This window comes from Oryx dammah, unplaced genomic scaffold (assembly GCF_014754425.2).
Source record: "Oryx dammah isolate SB20612 unplaced genomic scaffold, SCBI_Odam_1.1 HiC_scaffold_25, whole genome shotgun sequence".
Taxonomy (NCBI): domain Eukaryota; kingdom Metazoa; phylum Chordata; class Mammalia; order Artiodactyla; family Bovidae; genus Oryx; species Oryx dammah.
The window spans coordinates 59,313,615-59,331,045 of NW_024070209.1; the positions used below are offsets into that span (position 1 = coordinate 59,313,615).

General features: G+C 35.1%; 1 protein-coding gene across 2 annotated transcripts in view; it reads right to left on the reverse strand.

The window, feature by feature from the left end:
* Positions 1-6,172: 6,172 nt before the first annotated feature.
* The window catches only part of XPO1 (exportin 1), a 43,259-nt gene continuing 32,000 nt past the window's right edge, over positions 6,173-17,431 (reverse strand). For both annotated transcript variants that reach the window (XM_040224002.1, XM_040224003.1), the window contains exons 11-25: positions 17,146-17,304; positions 15,985-16,182; positions 15,516-15,654; positions 15,136-15,317; positions 14,900-15,056; positions 14,651-14,814; positions 14,252-14,386; positions 13,756-13,939; positions 12,918-13,024; positions 10,742-10,936; positions 9,878-10,046; positions 9,345-9,479; positions 9,100-9,259; positions 8,919-9,015; positions 6,173-8,089 (exon numbers count right to left, since the gene is read on the reverse strand). In XM_040224002.1, the coding sequence (XP_040079936.1) occupies positions 7,943-8,089; positions 8,919-9,015; positions 9,100-9,259; positions 9,345-9,479; positions 9,878-10,046; positions 10,742-10,936; positions 12,918-13,024; positions 13,756-13,939; positions 14,252-14,386; positions 14,651-14,814; positions 14,900-15,056; positions 15,136-15,317; positions 15,516-15,654; positions 15,985-16,182; positions 17,146-17,304 (2,328 nt within the window). In that variant the 3' untranslated portion in view covers positions 6,173-7,942. The remainder of the gene's footprint in view (positions 8,090-8,918; positions 9,016-9,099; positions 9,260-9,344; positions 9,480-9,877; positions 10,047-10,741; positions 10,937-12,917; positions 13,025-13,755; positions 13,940-14,251; positions 14,387-14,650; positions 14,815-14,899; positions 15,057-15,135; positions 15,318-15,515; positions 15,655-15,984; positions 16,183-17,145; positions 17,305-17,431) is intronic.

Below are 17,431 nucleotides of genomic sequence, written 5' to 3' on the forward strand. Positions count from 1 at the left end.
TTTGTTCAATCCCGGGTCCAGAAAGATTCTACATGCTATGGGGCAACTGAGCCCATATGCCACAACTCTAGAGCCCGTGCTCTGCAACAAGTGAAGCCACCACAAAAAGAAACCTGTGTGCTGCAATGAAAAGCAACCCTCACGTGCTGCAACTAGAGAAAGCCCACAAGCAACCATGAAGACTCAGCACAGACAAAAAATAAAAAGATAAAGTAAAAACGAAAAGCAAAATAAACATAAAACAGGAACAGACTTGGAGTGAAACAGGTGAAGGGATTGAGGTACAATCCTCCAGCTATAAAATAAATAAGCCACAAGGATGTAATATACAGCATAAGGAATATGGTCAGCAATACTGTAGTAACTTATTAACTTGAAGGCCCACTTGACTTCACATTCCAGGATGTCTGGCTCTAGGTGAGTGATCATACCATCGTGATTATCTTGGTCGTGATTTTTTTTGTAGTTCTGTGTATTCTTTTTTTTTTAATTTTTTAAATATAAATCTTCTGTGTATTCTTGCCACCTCTTCTTAATATCTTCTGCTTGTTAGGTCCATACCGTTTCTGTCCTTTATTGTACCCATCTTTGCATGAAATGTTCCCTTGGTATCTTAATTTTCTTGAAGAGATCTCTAGTCTTTCCCATTCTGTTCTTTTCCTCTATTTCTTTGCATTGATCGCTGAGGAAGGCTTTCTTATCTCTCCTTGCTATTCTTTGGAACTCTGCATTCAGATGTTTGTTTCCTTTTCTTCTTTGCTTTTCGCCTCTCTTCTTTTCACAGCTATTTGTAAGTCCTCCCCAGACAGCCATTTTGCTTTTTTTGCATTTCTTTTCCATGGGGATGGTCTTGATCCCTGTCTCCTGTACAATGTCACGAACCTCAGTCCACAGTTCATCAGGCACTCTATCAGACCTAGTCCCTTAAATCTATTTCTCACTTCCACTGTATAATCATAAGGCATTTGATTTAGGTCATACTTGAATGGTCTAGTAGTTTTCCCTACTTTCTTCAATTTAACTCTGAATTTGGAGCAACTGAGAGGAGCTCCCCGCCTCCGCCATCCGAGGTCAGGGGTGGCGGCCGGGAGGAGCAACCCCACCTCCAAGGAGTGGTCGCTGCGCTGGCGCAGGAGGACCTAGAAGAGAAAGCCCTCACAAAGCAGCAAAGACCAATTACAGTCAAACTAAATAATCTCCAAATCTTAAAATAAATTAATCAATTAAGCTTTTTGTTCTCTAAATTTACCTCTAATGTATTATTATACTTTGGGGTTGCTATGGCTTAACTACTGAAGTTATTGATAAACAGCTAAGATCCCCGAAGGTCTTTGGAAAGGACTCCTGTGAGACAGGGGCTCTGAAGTCTAAACTTCATGAACCTCGTTTAATTATTCTCCAAGTGCAAAACTTGATAAGGTAACAGGTATAGCCTGACCCATACTGCATATTGAAGATCAGAGGTCTTCACAGTGGCTTACTTACTTCTTTTAGGTGCACAAATGCTTCTCAATGGGTACTCTTTAAGTACTTTTAAGGGGAATCAACTTCAATATGTGGAGAAGGCAATGGCACTCCACTCCAGTACTTTTGCCTGGAAAATCCCACAGAGGAGCCTGGTAGGCTGCAGTCCATGGGGTCGCTAAAAGTCAGACGCGACTGAGCGACTTCTTTCACTTTTCACTTTCATGCATTGGAGAAGGAAATGGTAACCCACTCCAGTGTTCTTGCCTGGAGAATCCCAGGACGGGGGAGCCTGGTGGGATGCACAGAGTCAGACTTGACTGAAGCGACTTAGCAGCAGCAGCAGCAGCTTCCTCAATATGAACTTTATGAAGTGATCTGCCCCAAAAGGTTTCAGCCATTTGCTAGTTTAACTCAATTCTCTTTCAAATATTCTACCTCCCACTTTACAAAAGTCGTACTTCTCATTCTATTGGCTCACAGTGAAAATTTCCAAGGGACAATTCCAGAAGGCATAGCTCGTAAGTTCCTTGTGAGCAAAGTAAAGGTTGTGGAAGAGAGGGACTATAACTTTATCATGCTGGTAAAACTGGTAAGGGGTTTCACACTGTCACCTCTGTCTTTCTTCCCCTTCTTCGAATTCAAAAATCAGAAGAAAGTTGTGAATACATGGTTTCTTGACATTTGAATGCATAGTTATTGGAATTTTCTTAGAAAGCCTTTTTCTAAGAATCAGTGAGAAACTATTTTCCAAACTCAAGAGCTTTCAGCTTCTATTTTAGTAGTTTCATGAAAAACAATATGCTTTCACAGAACCTCAGCTGGACTATGCAGTTTGAATGCATATTTTTCCAAGATTTATTCCAAGTTTTAGAATAATGGATATTCTGAAATGAATCATCTTGATGGAGTAGATGACCAACAATGCAGGCACATTCTAAAATTTATTCGCAAAGGCAGCCTGAGAAACTTGTAGTTCAGATTTACCAAAAACTGTGAATCTTTCCTGAGGTTGTGACTTTACATCTACTAAGGAATGCTGTAGCTACTCAATGATTATGGTTTCTTTGAATCTAGGAAACTCATTAATATTAATCATGTTTATGAGGTGATGACTGAATTCAGAAGAACTCTGGAAGTTCTTTTAAATGATACAAGATTCACACAGCTGCTTCATGGAGACAAAATGACAAAATAACATGGCTTCAGGGGTCACCCTGAAGAACTAAGGAGATTGACAACTTGATAACTTAGGTGAGTATTAACAGGTACAATTTATAAACTAACACCATTTCCTACCTTAGCTATATAACTACATGTAGTTGTAGAAACAAAATTTGTTTTAAATTAATAGAAGTTTTGGAGAGTTTGAATTAATAAAAGGTGAAAAATTATGTTTTTTTAAAAGAATTGTTTCTAAGAGAGTCCTTTCTTTATCTTGATGGTCAGAAAGCACAAGAGATTTTAAATTAAGAGACAAGCACAGCCTACCCAGCCCAGTGAAAGCAATGCGTAGTCAGCTAAGGCTCTATATGTGTAAATACTTACACAAGTGGAATTTATTGCACATCACCTCACAGAATAAAGAGAAACATCCTGGGGGAGCAATCTAGCTTACTAAAATCAGGATGATTTTTCTATGTGGCTAGGCACAGATAAATCTAAGTAGTTGTTACATGGTCTATTTTTAACGTTGTAGCCTCTTAACAGCTCACTTGTGATCTAGTTGTAAACACCTTCAGAAGCAGAAATTTTTCTTCTATAGACAGACTAACCATTTCTGCTTAGTCTTTAAAATAAGCAAGCAAACACACCAGTTGTAATGCTTAATGTAACCTAAAGGGCAGGCAGGCTTGTCAACACCAAAGCTCAGGACTTGGTCCCACCTTTTCAAATGTCTTTGATTCAGATTCAGACTTGAGGTGGAATACTTCTTGTGGGCCAACAGTCTTAAGAACAAGATGGAAAACACACCACTACTTTCTGTGTCTAAGAGCTGGATCAATCACTAGAAGGCCAAAAATACTTTAAGAATGGTTGGTTCTTACCTGATGCAGACATGCAGAGTAAGTCTGGTAATATCTGATCTCAGAACTTTTGAGATCAAAGGGAGAAGGCCTAGTTTCCTGTCACAGTTGTAGAAAAAAGATGTTCTGGGTCAGGAACTTCAGTTTAGGGTAGCAAGTACAGAAAATTAACGTTCAGTCCACCCATAATGGATCTCTTATGGATAATCCTGCTGGAGTACAAAAAAAAAAAAAAAAAGTGTATCCCAGCTTGCAAGAACTATGGCTTTAACCCTTTTTCACAAAGTAAATAGCAGGTTTCCCATATAAACTTTCCCAACTCCTAGGCATGGCCTAACTCTCTCAACTTCCGTTAATGCCTCCACTCCTTTAGGCTTTCAAGTCTTCATCTTGGTGTGTCAGGATACTAGCTTCAGCAGCTACCTTGAAGATCAACACAAGGCCATTAGTAACAAAGACAAGGAGTGAATGGTTTTGTCTGCCACCTTGTACAGATTTTTTTCAATTGTGTACAGTGAATGACAAAAACAACTGCCACTGTAAGAGGAGCAATTTCTTTGGTATTTTCAATACCTCAAAGCTTAGACTTATTTTCTCATGGAGTCAACTGCCTTTTGTCCTTTTCGCTCAACTTTTATAGTGAGACTTACTTCACTCTCCCCCTTTCTCATTAATAGAACACCAGTTTTATTCAGAGCAGCAATGCATACAGCTTTAGCATGGTATTTCTCAGCTTCTTATTGGGCGGGGTTATGGAAATTGGAATATTCCAAAGTGTTCTCCAACTTTTTCTGGGTCTTAAAAAGGGAAGTTTTTTATTTTCCATGCTGCCCAGGATCCAAGTATAAAACCCGAAATTTCCACAACCATATGTGACCTTGGGGTATAACCCAGGTGCTGGGGATAGAAAAAAATTTCTAAATTGCCTAAACCTTCTATCATAAAGCTACACTTCCCAAAGATCTGTATTGGTTCTCTAGACACCACTGATATGAGCACCGCAAAATAAACAAGTAACTATTTCTTGTAACACGAGCAAAAACACCTTAAAATGCTGATTTATAAAAATATTATTAAATGCGTAACTGTTTTGCAAGCTAATAGGGGCTTATTTCCTGTGGACTCTAGAATAAAATAGTAAATAAAATTAAGTGTACTCTGAAAGCAAAGTTATCAGATAGAGGTACGCAGGAGGGATTTGTTAGTTGGGACAGCAGACAATACAGAATATAAACTATGCTTAAACATGAAAAAAGAGAAGATACTTTAAAATACAGATCTGCATAGTTACCAAATATTTTTCAAGAGAACAATTATCACTGAAATTAAAAACTACAAATGCAAAAAGCATGAACCTAAATTGGGTACTCATTTGGGAAAAACACAAACTATGAAAAACATTCTTAGGAACTGCTGGGGAAACCTAAATATGGACTAGATATATTATGGAATTATGGTTAACTTTACCAACAGTGTGTCAGAGATGAAAAGCACAAAAAGTGGTAAGAAACTTTACAACTCTACTCAATTACTGTTCATTTTACTACAGTACTTTAAATACCGAAAGTACTATTTATATTTTTATGTAACTGTTTATAATCCAGACATTTTGTCCTTGAGTTTCTTCTAATCAGAACATCCAAAACCTTTTAACTTTTCTATAGGCTTGAGTCTTCACACATTACAAAATGGAATTCTGTTGGAAACCTTCCGGGAGGAATACCCAATACATACACCACCACATCAGACCTATTAATCTTACAGTATTCTAATACTGCATTTTTACCAAGTTTATCCTTGCATGTCTGTTGGCATCAAATCTGCATCCTAGATCCTATCATAGACCTGACTCAATGAGGAGTTGATAGCCAGTGAAGTTTGAATTCACTTTCATTACTTTCTTTTTTTCCAACTCTAAGGAATTAATTGCAAGATGTATTCTTATGCACCATCAAGAACAAGAAAACACTTTCAATTATGACAATAGTCCTTACTAAAAATAAAAGTTGGTTACAGAAGCCTTTTTGAAACTTCAGTATCAACTTCTTATAAATAAAACTGCACTGCGAGGTATTTGATGAACAATTCTTTGCATTATAGCTTATTGACAGCTTCCCTGCTTAGGTCCCAAGAACAACTTGGTTGCAACTAATGTAAGTAAATATGGAAGTGTGATTATTCTTCCAATGATTATTTACTCCCCCTTATCAAATTTATATCCTGCTGCCTTCATATGCCTTTTTGCATAGAAGTAATATTTTGTTGTTGACCAACCTAAGACACTTTTAGTAAGACAATTTTAAATAGCAATAAATGCATACAATTATTGAGTTTGCACATGGACAAGCAGGGAAATTTATCAACAATACTGCCTAGCCACCAGTTTTTAAGGTGCCACAGATCTTCAGAGATGCTAAAATGTTAGAACAGCATCCAACTGTTGATATCCTCCTGACTCAGGAATTAGCTTTTGTGAGACCATTTTCAGTTCAAACGACGTGTCTATGATTCTAATGGGTGTCTAAACCAAGATTCAGACATACTTATAAAACAATTCCAGTTCTCTCTCACAATTTATAACTGAGACGCTGCCTTTTTCAAGAGTTAAACAACACTGAGCCAAACATTTCAAATGGCCAGTTTATCAGTATGCTTTCTTGTAAAACACGTTGAGGCTGGCCTGATATGATTAACTTTTATTCAAGCAAGAAATGCCCACAATAAGTTTAATTTTCTATTAGCATGTTCTCATTTTGGCCAAAGCTTGGTTTCTTTAACATTCAAAACATATCAAGGTAGGCAGTGGGGCTGTAGGGTAAGAAAATTATACATGACCACTGATGGAAAGCTGATTTCAAATACAGCATATGATTTGAAACTGAACTCTTTTTACTGTTCTAAGAAAACTTATTTATATGCAAACACCAGTAAGAAAATCAAAGCTTTTAACAAAGCTAAAGTATTAAACAAAGTACTTCAACATTCCTCTCTGTATATTTAAAACATCTTACTATTTGTTGTTTTAAAAAGACTTTTATGCATGATTACATTCTACTGAAATAATGCCAATCTTTGCCAAAGACCTATATAAAAAGTTAGGAGAATAGCAATTATATGAAATTGCTGACTCTCCACAAACATGAGGCACTTCAAATGCTTAGGTTAAAGTATATAGAATCATCTGGAAACAGGCTCACCCAAGCTGGTTTCCTTTTTCTATTCCCTTTTCATATTTTGTAGGGAATCTACAGCTTTGTTACCCCCAGCTCCTAACCAGAGGAAAGATGCTTTTTAACTGCAAGTAAAGGTAAAATGTGTGCCAAGCTGTCACAGAAGGGGTTTGTTTCTTGGGAACAGAAGATATCTCAGGAACATATTCATTTTATACAAATGCTGCCTTTACTCAATAACCTTAGAAATAATACTTGGAAGTCAACAGTTATCAAAATTCATTTTAAAATGTTACCTAATACCTAAACATAAATAACCACTTTCATTAATACAGGAATAAGTTTGAGCCAATAAAGGGAAAATAAATGTAAACCAAGTTTATTTTGCTTTTTAAGTAGTGTTCTTAAAGCACTACAGCTTGGTAAACAATGTAAATTAGTATAAGTCATCTCAAAAGCCAGAGTTTTGTTTTGTTTGTTTTTAATGAGTTGTTAAAAAGATGCAGCCTATTCTAACAGGATAAATATTTTTAACCATTTCACTTTGAGTTAATGAAGGCTCACAAATGAGCAACACTCCTCATTGAGGAAAACAAAAAGCTGTTGTCGACAAGCGACAGCACACACACACAAAAACAAAAAGAACTGTGTAAAAATAACTAACTGTGTTCCCATATTTTTTGAAGTCGTTTACAATGGGATGATATGCACATGATCTTGCTGCAAACTTGCCATACAGACTTGTAATACATGTAGTCTAGACAAACAATTCAGTCCAAGAGGTGCTAACTTCAGACAATGCAGCACTATAATCCTTTTAACAACGCAATCTGTTTTACTCATTATCTTTTCTTCTAGACTGAAATACAGGCTAGAAAGAAAATGCTCCCTAATTAAAAATTGGTATTCTTTACAGGAAAAATTGTATACTTTTGCATCAGAATTTACAAGTATATGTTCAAATTGGATTTGCCTCCTCCCCCCATCCCAGCCACAAAATGGGGATGAAGTTAAAATTTTTAAAAATGCCGTAATTTTCAACTTCATGCAAACTAAATAAAGATGACCAAAACAAAAGCTTAAACAATGGAAGGATATTTCACAGAAAATTTCTTATACAAAAAACACATAAGAAAAAGGGCCACTAGGTGACATTTTAATTTACAAATTGGCATCATTTTGGTCGACAAATATCCAGATGCTGTTTTCATCTGCTAACAAGAGTTGCAGAGGAAAAGAAAAAAAAGGAAAAAAAAAAAAAAACCAGCATGACTTCTGATTTTAATCACACATTTCTTCTGGAATTTCATGTGGATTAAGGATGCCTGGGACAGACATCTGAAGTTTGTGTTTTTCTTCCTGAGCCTGTCGAAGGGCTGTTTCTCGTTCTTCCAAAAAGAGATCCGACGTATCTTCACCTGCAAACTCCTGTGAAAAGACAGTTAACTGTCAACATACTTAGCAATGTAATTTATCCATCAATTGTTGGGCTTATATATATAATTCTACACAGTTGAATTAAAGACTAAATGTGTTAGTTAGGAGGGAAAGATTACAAAAGAGAGATAGTATAATGCCACATGTAAAACATACTTCAGGAGTAATGATAATAAGAAAGACTAATGATCAAGTTTAAGTATATTATCACTGTCCTCATAGCTATGTTATCAATTTTCATCCTTTATAACTGTATGAATTAGCTTTTTTTACACTTAATAAAAAAAAAAAAACCTTTGTATTTTGGAGGGGGAAAAAACCTGCATGTTATGTGATCAATTCTTATTTAATAGATATGGACAAGAATTCATCAGCTCTTTTGGATTTCTTTAGAACACGATGATACAACAAAAATTCCTCTTCCCCTAAGTCAACGAAGCATTGTAACAGCAGTAAATAACAGGCCGGTATCTGCCAATCACCATGGTTCCCCCCCTAAAATGAATTCTTTACTAATAATGGGGAAAACCCCCAAAAGAACTATCAATGTATTTCATTCCCCCCACTCCTTTAAACATATCTACGGGATTCAATCACAATGTTGTAACAGACATAAGTTACCCCAAACATTTTAAACCTATCTCCTCTTCTGGCCTTGATTTTAAGTTTTTCTTTCTGTAATCTATCTTAAAAGAGTAAGACTGTACATATTTTAAAAGCACACTCATTTTGCTCATTACAAAAAGTGGTCAATTCTGGATGCAAGAATGCAATCAGTATTTACTCTCAATATTTCTGCAACTGCAAATAAAATACGTACCTTTATCTGTACCAGGAAATCCCGAAGATGTTCCTTGAAGGCAGGAATATCCTGATTTAAGCTGAAAAGTCCTGTCACAAAGAGCTTTACTTGAGCACTGCAAGTTAAAACACAATGATTAATCACCTAAAAAAAAAAAAAAAACCTTAAAAAATCTGAGTTTATAAAAAGGGATATTTACTCTTGTAGATGAGGGAATGCAGACTTAAGAAGATTAGCCACATATTCCTGAATAAACATTTGGTTGTTAACTGGATTTCCAGGATTTAATGGTGTACTTATTTTTCCTTCTTCAACCAAATTAAACATATATGCAAGGATAGATGCATGCATTGTTAAACCTATTGATAAGAAGAACATCATTAAACTCTCAGATGTACTAACAATCAGAAGGAACATAGAATTTTTACAGCTTTAAATTCTTACCAGCAGTATGCGAGGTGTCTGTCACAACAGAAAAGATATGCTGAAGAATATCACAAAAGTAAGTCTGATAAAAACTCTGAGCTGCAGCTTCTTCTTGTGCAACATTTTGTAAGAGTGTAAAAAGTATCTGTAAGCCTAAAAGACACATAAAGCCAACCAACTTATTCCATACTGACAACATTCACAATAGTACTTCAGCTATTAATTCAAAGTCCCTCTCTCTTTTTTTTTTAAGCTAAAGACAATTATTTGCCTAAATTATCTTGACTCAGTAATGGAGTTAAATTAGAATCAATGATTGCTTACTTACAGACTAATTAACCATTACCACCTTTCCATTATTTCTTAAGGTTTAGTTGATTCTCTCCCACATCCATTACTGATGCACTCAAAAAAACCCATGACAAGTGAAGTGATACTTCTTGTCTGCAACTATAAATACACAGATAGATGGGTGTCTATTTGTAAGTGCCTGTATGTGGATTGTGGGTTGGCAGGCAAATGAATCAAGAACATCATTTTTATTTATTTACCTGTATCTGCGACATTCCTCATGGTATGTTTAAAAGCCCAAATAATAGAATCCAAAACAAGTTTAAACTGTGCAGGTGGAATAGCCAGGAACGCTGGGAAACAATGAGAATTGACAGCCTGAAGTAGTAAGAAAAAGTTCGTTCTGTGTTCAGGATATTCTTCAAAGTCCTAAAAATAAATGGTGGGAACAAAATAGAAGTTTCAATGCCTTAAATTGTATTTAATGGAACAGGGAAAGCAAGCTCTAATTCATCATAGATATTTGGAGTTGTTAGTGGACCCCATAAGATATATGGCCTACTGGAAGTCAAACTCACAGATAATACAATTCACCTGGTAAGGGAGAACAAAAATACTATTACACAAATGAATTGTCAATATGAAGGAATACAAGGTCATCTTATTATAAAGAGAATTCAACAAAACCCACAAAGACCATCACATTTTCTATTAGCATTGAGACTCGCTAGAGATTTGCTACCACTTTAAAGTGACTTTGAGATCAGTAACACAGATTAGAGAAGTCTATTGTGTAAACGTGTACACGTATATCTACATGTTTTTCTTTTTGGTTAATACATTTTCCCATTCTTTATAAACATATACTACACTTTACTGAACTTTAACTAAAAACCCAGTGACTAAAATGTTTCAAGTTTTAAATAAATGCTAGCTGCTATCTGATTAAAAAACTTTGGCCAAATTAAAAAACAAGTACTTTTCTTATCTAGAAGTTCAAATGTTTTAACATCAGAGCCTAAAATTTATGCTATGCTCATAGACAGCCATCATTTATGCTTTTAAAAGTAATATGGATTAACTGTAGAACTTGCCATTATGTAACTGAAATGCAAATTGCATACCTTATTTATCATATTCAATGTGCACTCAAAAACAGCATCAAATATTTGAGGTATTTCAGCTGTTATATGTCCTCCTAACTTGTTGACAATAATAGCCATAGTACTAAGCACTTCTGGCTCTCTAGCAGCTGGGACATTTCTCTGGTAATCAATGAGAACTGCATCCAACAGAGGAGGAACAAAATTTTCAGCTACCTGTTTAAAAAAAAAAAAACTTTTAATTTTAATTCAGGCACTTGCTAACTTTTACTAAGCAGCTATGTCACTGTCACCTTGTAAGACTTAATTTAGGTTGATCATCTACTGAAAAATGGAAACTCTTATGGCTTTAATTCTGGTGTATTAGAACATTACAAAGAAAAATCAAGAAATTAGAATAGGCAGAAAAGGGCCACGGATATTGTACAGCTTAAATCTATACTTATTAAAGAAAACTGGGGCCTGAAATCAACTGACTAGCTCTAAGTATTCTGGCAGGACCAGGATTCTAGGGATACTGTGTGTGCGTGAGGAACGAGGAGGGTAAAGCCTAACTGTACACTGAAGTATTCATATCGAACCAGAATCAGACATCCACCATCAATGCTTTTTTTAAATTTAATGAATACTAACCGATAGTTTAATAATCAGAAATAATAACCATTACTTACTCTCAAAAAAGGAACTACACTATGCCAGAAAGACTGTGGTAGGCTTTCCAAGATTCCCAATAAACACAGTCTAAAGTGTAAACTCTATGCTTTATAATGCATCCTCCATTAAGATGTGCTCAATAAATATGATCATGTTTCATTTAACTAAACAGTAGTAGTGTCCCAATATACAAAACAGGCCTAGCAAGATTTGAAGGATAAGCACAAAATTATTTTTCTTTTACTTACTAGGTTTTCTCTTAACTAAAACGATTCTCCCTTCTTTTTCTTCAAGTTCTACTCAGACGTGTTTAAGTTCTACAAGTTTACTTACATACATCATGAAATGATTATAGAAGAGTAGTTTAGTGATCATAGATATTTTATATAACACCTCATATAGATATAAACAGGAAAAAAGTTGTGATAAAAATGCTTAAGATTTACTCAACTTTCTTACAAAACATACAGCAGTGTAAATTTTATATACCATGTTTGTACACTACATCCTTTTTTTGACCTACAACATGACATTAGTTCCTATTAACAGTCTAGTGATTTAATATTTTTATATATTCTAAAATGATCGCATTAAATTTATAGTCTGTTACCTTAAAAATATTAGTTCTTGACTATTATACACTATTTCCCATACTGTACACTTCATACCCATGCCTCATTTATCCTTTCCTTGACCACTCTCATATTTCCACTCTTAACACTAAATTTACTTTCCTACACCCTAAATCTGAATTATTTGACTATCTTTGGATTCACAGCCCCAAAGTTCAACATAAATCTTAGCTGTGAACTAGTTTGATATCTTGGTAATTTCCTGAAAAAATTTTCCAGTATTAACAGGAACAATATTGAAATATCAAATTTATGAAAGTAAGTAGCGCAGTTCTCAATGCTACTTCCACACAATAGTGATGAACAGAAAAGGATTTATCGTAATGTTCCAAGGATCCAAAGAACAAAAGGTTTAACAATAACTAAACATAAATAGCTCCCCCACGTTCATGCATATGGAGCTAATTACTTTCTGAAAACCATTTAAGACTGACAGGAATAAGACAGAACAAGAGACTTTCAAACCTTCAACTAGGAAACTGCTTATTCCCACTAAGGAGGCAAACAGCTCTTATGACAGCTTTACAAATTGCTCCCAAAACCATCAGGAAAAAAAATTTCATTTGAACTCTATCCGTGGAAAATAAAAACGACCCAATCATCTCAACTATCTTACTACATCACCACCCCTCCCCCTACCAACAGCAATTTCTTTGGAGGAAGGTATGTCTTGGGCTTCCCTGGTGGCTCAACTGGTAAAAGAATCTGCCTGCAATGCAGGAGACCTGTATTCGATTCCTGGGTTGGGAAGATCTGCTGGAGAAGGGATCTTACTATTCTAGAATGCTATAAAGTAATACCAAATGTAAACATCTAAATTACCTTTTAAGTAGCTAAATGCATACAGAATATATACACGTTCTATAGAATGCAGTATTAACTTTAAAAAACAAAAATGACATCTCACTTACCATCTGTGGATCATTAGACCGGCTCACCCAACCAGATATTAACTTTAAAGTTTCTCTTTTTACTGTTCGCATACTTCTAATCAGTGGTTGCTTTGTAACCATCTCACCTAAAAAACAAAATAAGGTGGAATCCAATTTGACAACTAAAATTCTATATTGGCAGTTACATGTACTTCAGATACTATTTGTTTCCATTCTCCATTAGAAAACCTAAAGACAAAGAGTGCTCCTGCTCATTCATGTCCAACTCTTTGCAACCCTATGAACTATAGCCTGCCAGCATCTTTTTGTTCCTGGGATTTTTCCAGGCAAGAGTACTAAAGTGGGCTGCCATTTCCTCCTCCAGGGGATCTTCCCGACCCACAGATGATTGGGAGGCAGATTCTTTACCACTGAGCTACCCGAACGCCACAAAAAAACAAGGGGACACAGATGAATTTCCTGGGAAAATAGAGTAATTTTATAAGGGAAAGGGGCATGTGCAACTCATTAAAAATTGTTGAGGACTGCCTAAAACACAGGACGTATTTTGTCAAAAGTGCTAAATGCTTATGACTTTGGCCACCTCATGCGAAGAGTTGACTCATTGGAAAAGACTCTGATGCTGGGAGGGATTGGGGGCAGGAGAAGGGGACAACCGAGGATGAGATGGCTGGATGGCATCACGGACTCGATGGAGGTGAGTCTGAGTAAACTCCGGGCGATGGTGATGGACAGGGAGGCCTGGCGTGCTGCGATTCATGGGGTCGCAAAGAGTCGGACACCACTGAGCGACTGAACTGAAGGCAGTGAATGTAGAACTTAATATATTATTCCATAAGAATTCAGAATTGCTTACCATTAGCTTGAATAGCTGCAGAAATATTTTCACTGAGGCACTTGTATACATTAAGCATATCTAAATAAATTCTCCCAAGCTGAATCACAAATGGGTGTCCAACTGCTTTGCAAGCTCTCACATTTGTTTTCAGTATGCTACCAAGTTGCTTGACTGTTTCAGGATCTTTAAGTATATCCACATTCTTTAAGAACAAAACACAACTCCACTTATCATAACAGAATTCTTTTTCAAAGCAAAAAAAATTACCCACATCACTAAAAACCACCATCACATATATAAAGTGTAAAAGTACTGCAAAAGCCTTTATTACTAAAGAATGGAGCAAAGTATTTCCCAAAATATCATCTAAACAGAATAAAAATGTTACCATTCTTGCAATGTGCAAAAGCACTATGGATCAGATATACATGTCAAGGTACTAAATTTACTACTTTTGTAAATTTAACTTTCTTAGATTCCATTAGAACTTTTACAGACAGTAACTAAAACTTACTTTGGTTGCTTGCTGGATTATGCTATCCCAAACCTGATTAGGAAGTAGCATATATTTTTCTATCAAATGTTCTTGTACTGTTTGGTCTGTTTGTGCACCAATCATGTACCCCACAGCTTCATAAAATGTATGGACCTATATTAAAAGGCAGACATGTTACTTGTATGCATTATAATAAGGAAAATCACATACAAATAATTCATTTACACAACTTAAGCTAATTTTGTTAACATGTCAGTAATAAGTAGTAATTCAGTTTAACACACTTCTAATTGAATTTATGCCTCACTATGAAAATTTAAACACAGAAACACTTGAATCCATTAGTGGCATTCTACCCCCATTAATGAATTCTCATTAGTTATTTTCTAAGAAAAATATGCTTACTGATCCACATACCTGTTGAGGTTGAAGATCACAAATTATAGTGTTAATGTTGTTCAAAATCTCATCAATAAATGGCATTACTTCTCCAACCTGAACCTGAACGAAATGCCTGCGGCACTTTTGAGCTATTTTAATGAAAGTATCACAAGCCATGTCCTGGACTCCATCATGGGTCTCTTAACAAAACAAAAACAAATATCAATAAAATTTTTGCCTTTTCCATTAAGCAAAAATAAAATATATTAAGCAAACAGGATTTACCATGCATGAATTCGAAGAGCTTGTTAACTACTGTCTTCAAAAATTTCCAGTGAGCTCTTAAAAATCGTGGATATTGACCTACTATGTACATGATATTTGATGCAATAATAGCTTTATTATCTTTGCCTCTTTTCTGTTCACATAATCCTAATAGATCCTGTAAAGTAAGAAAAATTTCAGTCATCTATAGTAAAATACACAAACAAGGTTCTAGTTCACACCTATTTCTTACATACCTTTATAACAGTAACAAGAAATCGCTTTTCATCCTCTTCATGCATTGCTCCACTAATGGAGCCTATTGCCCAACACAATGTATTCAAATTCTTCCATGACCACTCCGTACCATTCACTTGATTGTGAAGCTTCTCGGTCATTATTCTTTCTGTATCTACATAATCCAGATGAGTAAGATAAACTACAGGAAAGAAAAAAATTCCACGTTTCAAAATCCAAAACTTAATGAGCAAGAAGATTTTTACTAAGACCAACAGCACTCTAGTAAGGATGGCTATTAACAGACTCAGAAACTAAGCATGTTTCCTAAACAGTATTTCCACAAAAGAATACAATTTTTAAAAAATAAGGATTAAATTAATAGTATTTATTAACTTACCTAATGTTTCTCTCATATTCTTATACAAATTTATGGAATCTGTATCCTTCATGAATTCTCTTACAACTTCTCCCTGATCATTTTCTACAACTAATACTTCCTCTGGTTTAGCCATTCTACTAACCATTAATAAACGGACCTATTCAGCAATTAAAAAAAAAAAATCTGTTAGATCTCTGAAATTAGTTACATCAAATATAACTCCCACTCTCAAAAAATGGCACGTAACACCAACATACCAAACACAATCATGCCCACAATATAAAACAATAAACTTAAAATGTAATTCTACAATAAATTTCAATCTAAACATGGACAAAAACAACTGTTAACTTTCCTTCATCTCATTTGCATTTCTAACAAACTCACAGATTGTTCTTGGATAGAATCAGCCAAAAAATAAAAGCCAGCATTTTCATCTGGTTCTCCAAAATCAGAAAAAGCACACTCAACCACACTCTGTTGTTACCTTGGACAATACAGGCAAATATAGCTGTCTCCTAGGAGGAACATCAAAATGCTGACTTCCAGATAACAACGGAGAAGCAGATGTTGAGAACGGGCTTTCTCTATAGAGTTCAGCTGCCAGGTGATTCCAGTACTCAAGACAAATCTTAAAGATTTCAGTTTCCTCTACTTCGGATACCAACAACATATAATGAAGGGCCTACACAGAATACCAAAACTATTAAAACAATCCTTAGACATTACTAACAACCTCAAACTGTTTTCCATTTGCTATATTAATGGGAAATAAAAATTCATATTGCTTTTTGTACACTCTGAAGTCTCATCATTTATCAAATATACAATAGAAATTGTATAGGAGCAAAGTGTGCTTTCTTCTGACATGTCCTAGAACATGCTAAGAAACTTACATGATTGTTTAAAAATATGGACATCAAACGATATTTGGTAACAGCAAAATGGAAGAAATAACTCAAATGTTCAACAGATGAATGGACACAAAAAATGAGGTATATCCATATAAAGGGATATTATTCAGCATGAAAGGGATGAAGTACTGACATATGCTATATAACATGGTAACACGTTAAGCGAAAGAAAGCAGTAACAACAAAAGTCCACACATTATAATTCCAGTTATATGAAAGGTGTAGAATAGGTAAATCCACTGAGTTGTAAAGCAAATTACTTGTTGCTAGGGACTAGAGGGAAGAGCAGAATGGAATGACTTGTTTCAATGGGTACCTTATCCTTTGTGGGTAATGAAAAAAATGTTTTAGAATAGATAGATGGTTGAAAACACTGTGAATGTACTAAATGCCACTCATGCAATCTGTGAATGTACTAAATACCACTCATACAATTTAAAAGTTGTATGTTATTGCACCTCTATTTTAAAATAAGGTTTTTAGACTTTGCCTTAGAAATGACACATATGCACACTTATTGGAATTTAATTTTCATCATAAATTACTGATCTGACATTGAATAGAACACAGAAATCAGGACACTTGGCTTCTGACTAGAATCCAGAATTGAGAGCATGTATTGTATTGTGCAGACAAACAATAAGATATGTCAAAGAGTATGTCAAAAGAATTTTAGAACAAAAGCAGTTTAAATTATTATTAATTTCAGAAGCCAAAAGCTCCACAAAGCCTACCTCCATGAGTGTTTCCCTGAGATTTAATCTTTTTTCTATAAGTTGACCATGTTCTTTAAGAAAGGTGCAGAGAAACAAACTGAGATTTTGAATAAAGTTCTGTTCATCATCCTTTCCATTTGAGTATGCAAGCCGAATATTGGTATTTAGAGGAAGCATCTGCAAATTTAAGTATGGATCGTAAGCCTTCAAAATAACAACAAAGTTACTACATTTAAGTTCTAAATTTCCACCACATTTTATTAATTTTAAAACATAATAAATAGCTATCTTTCAATAAAATGCT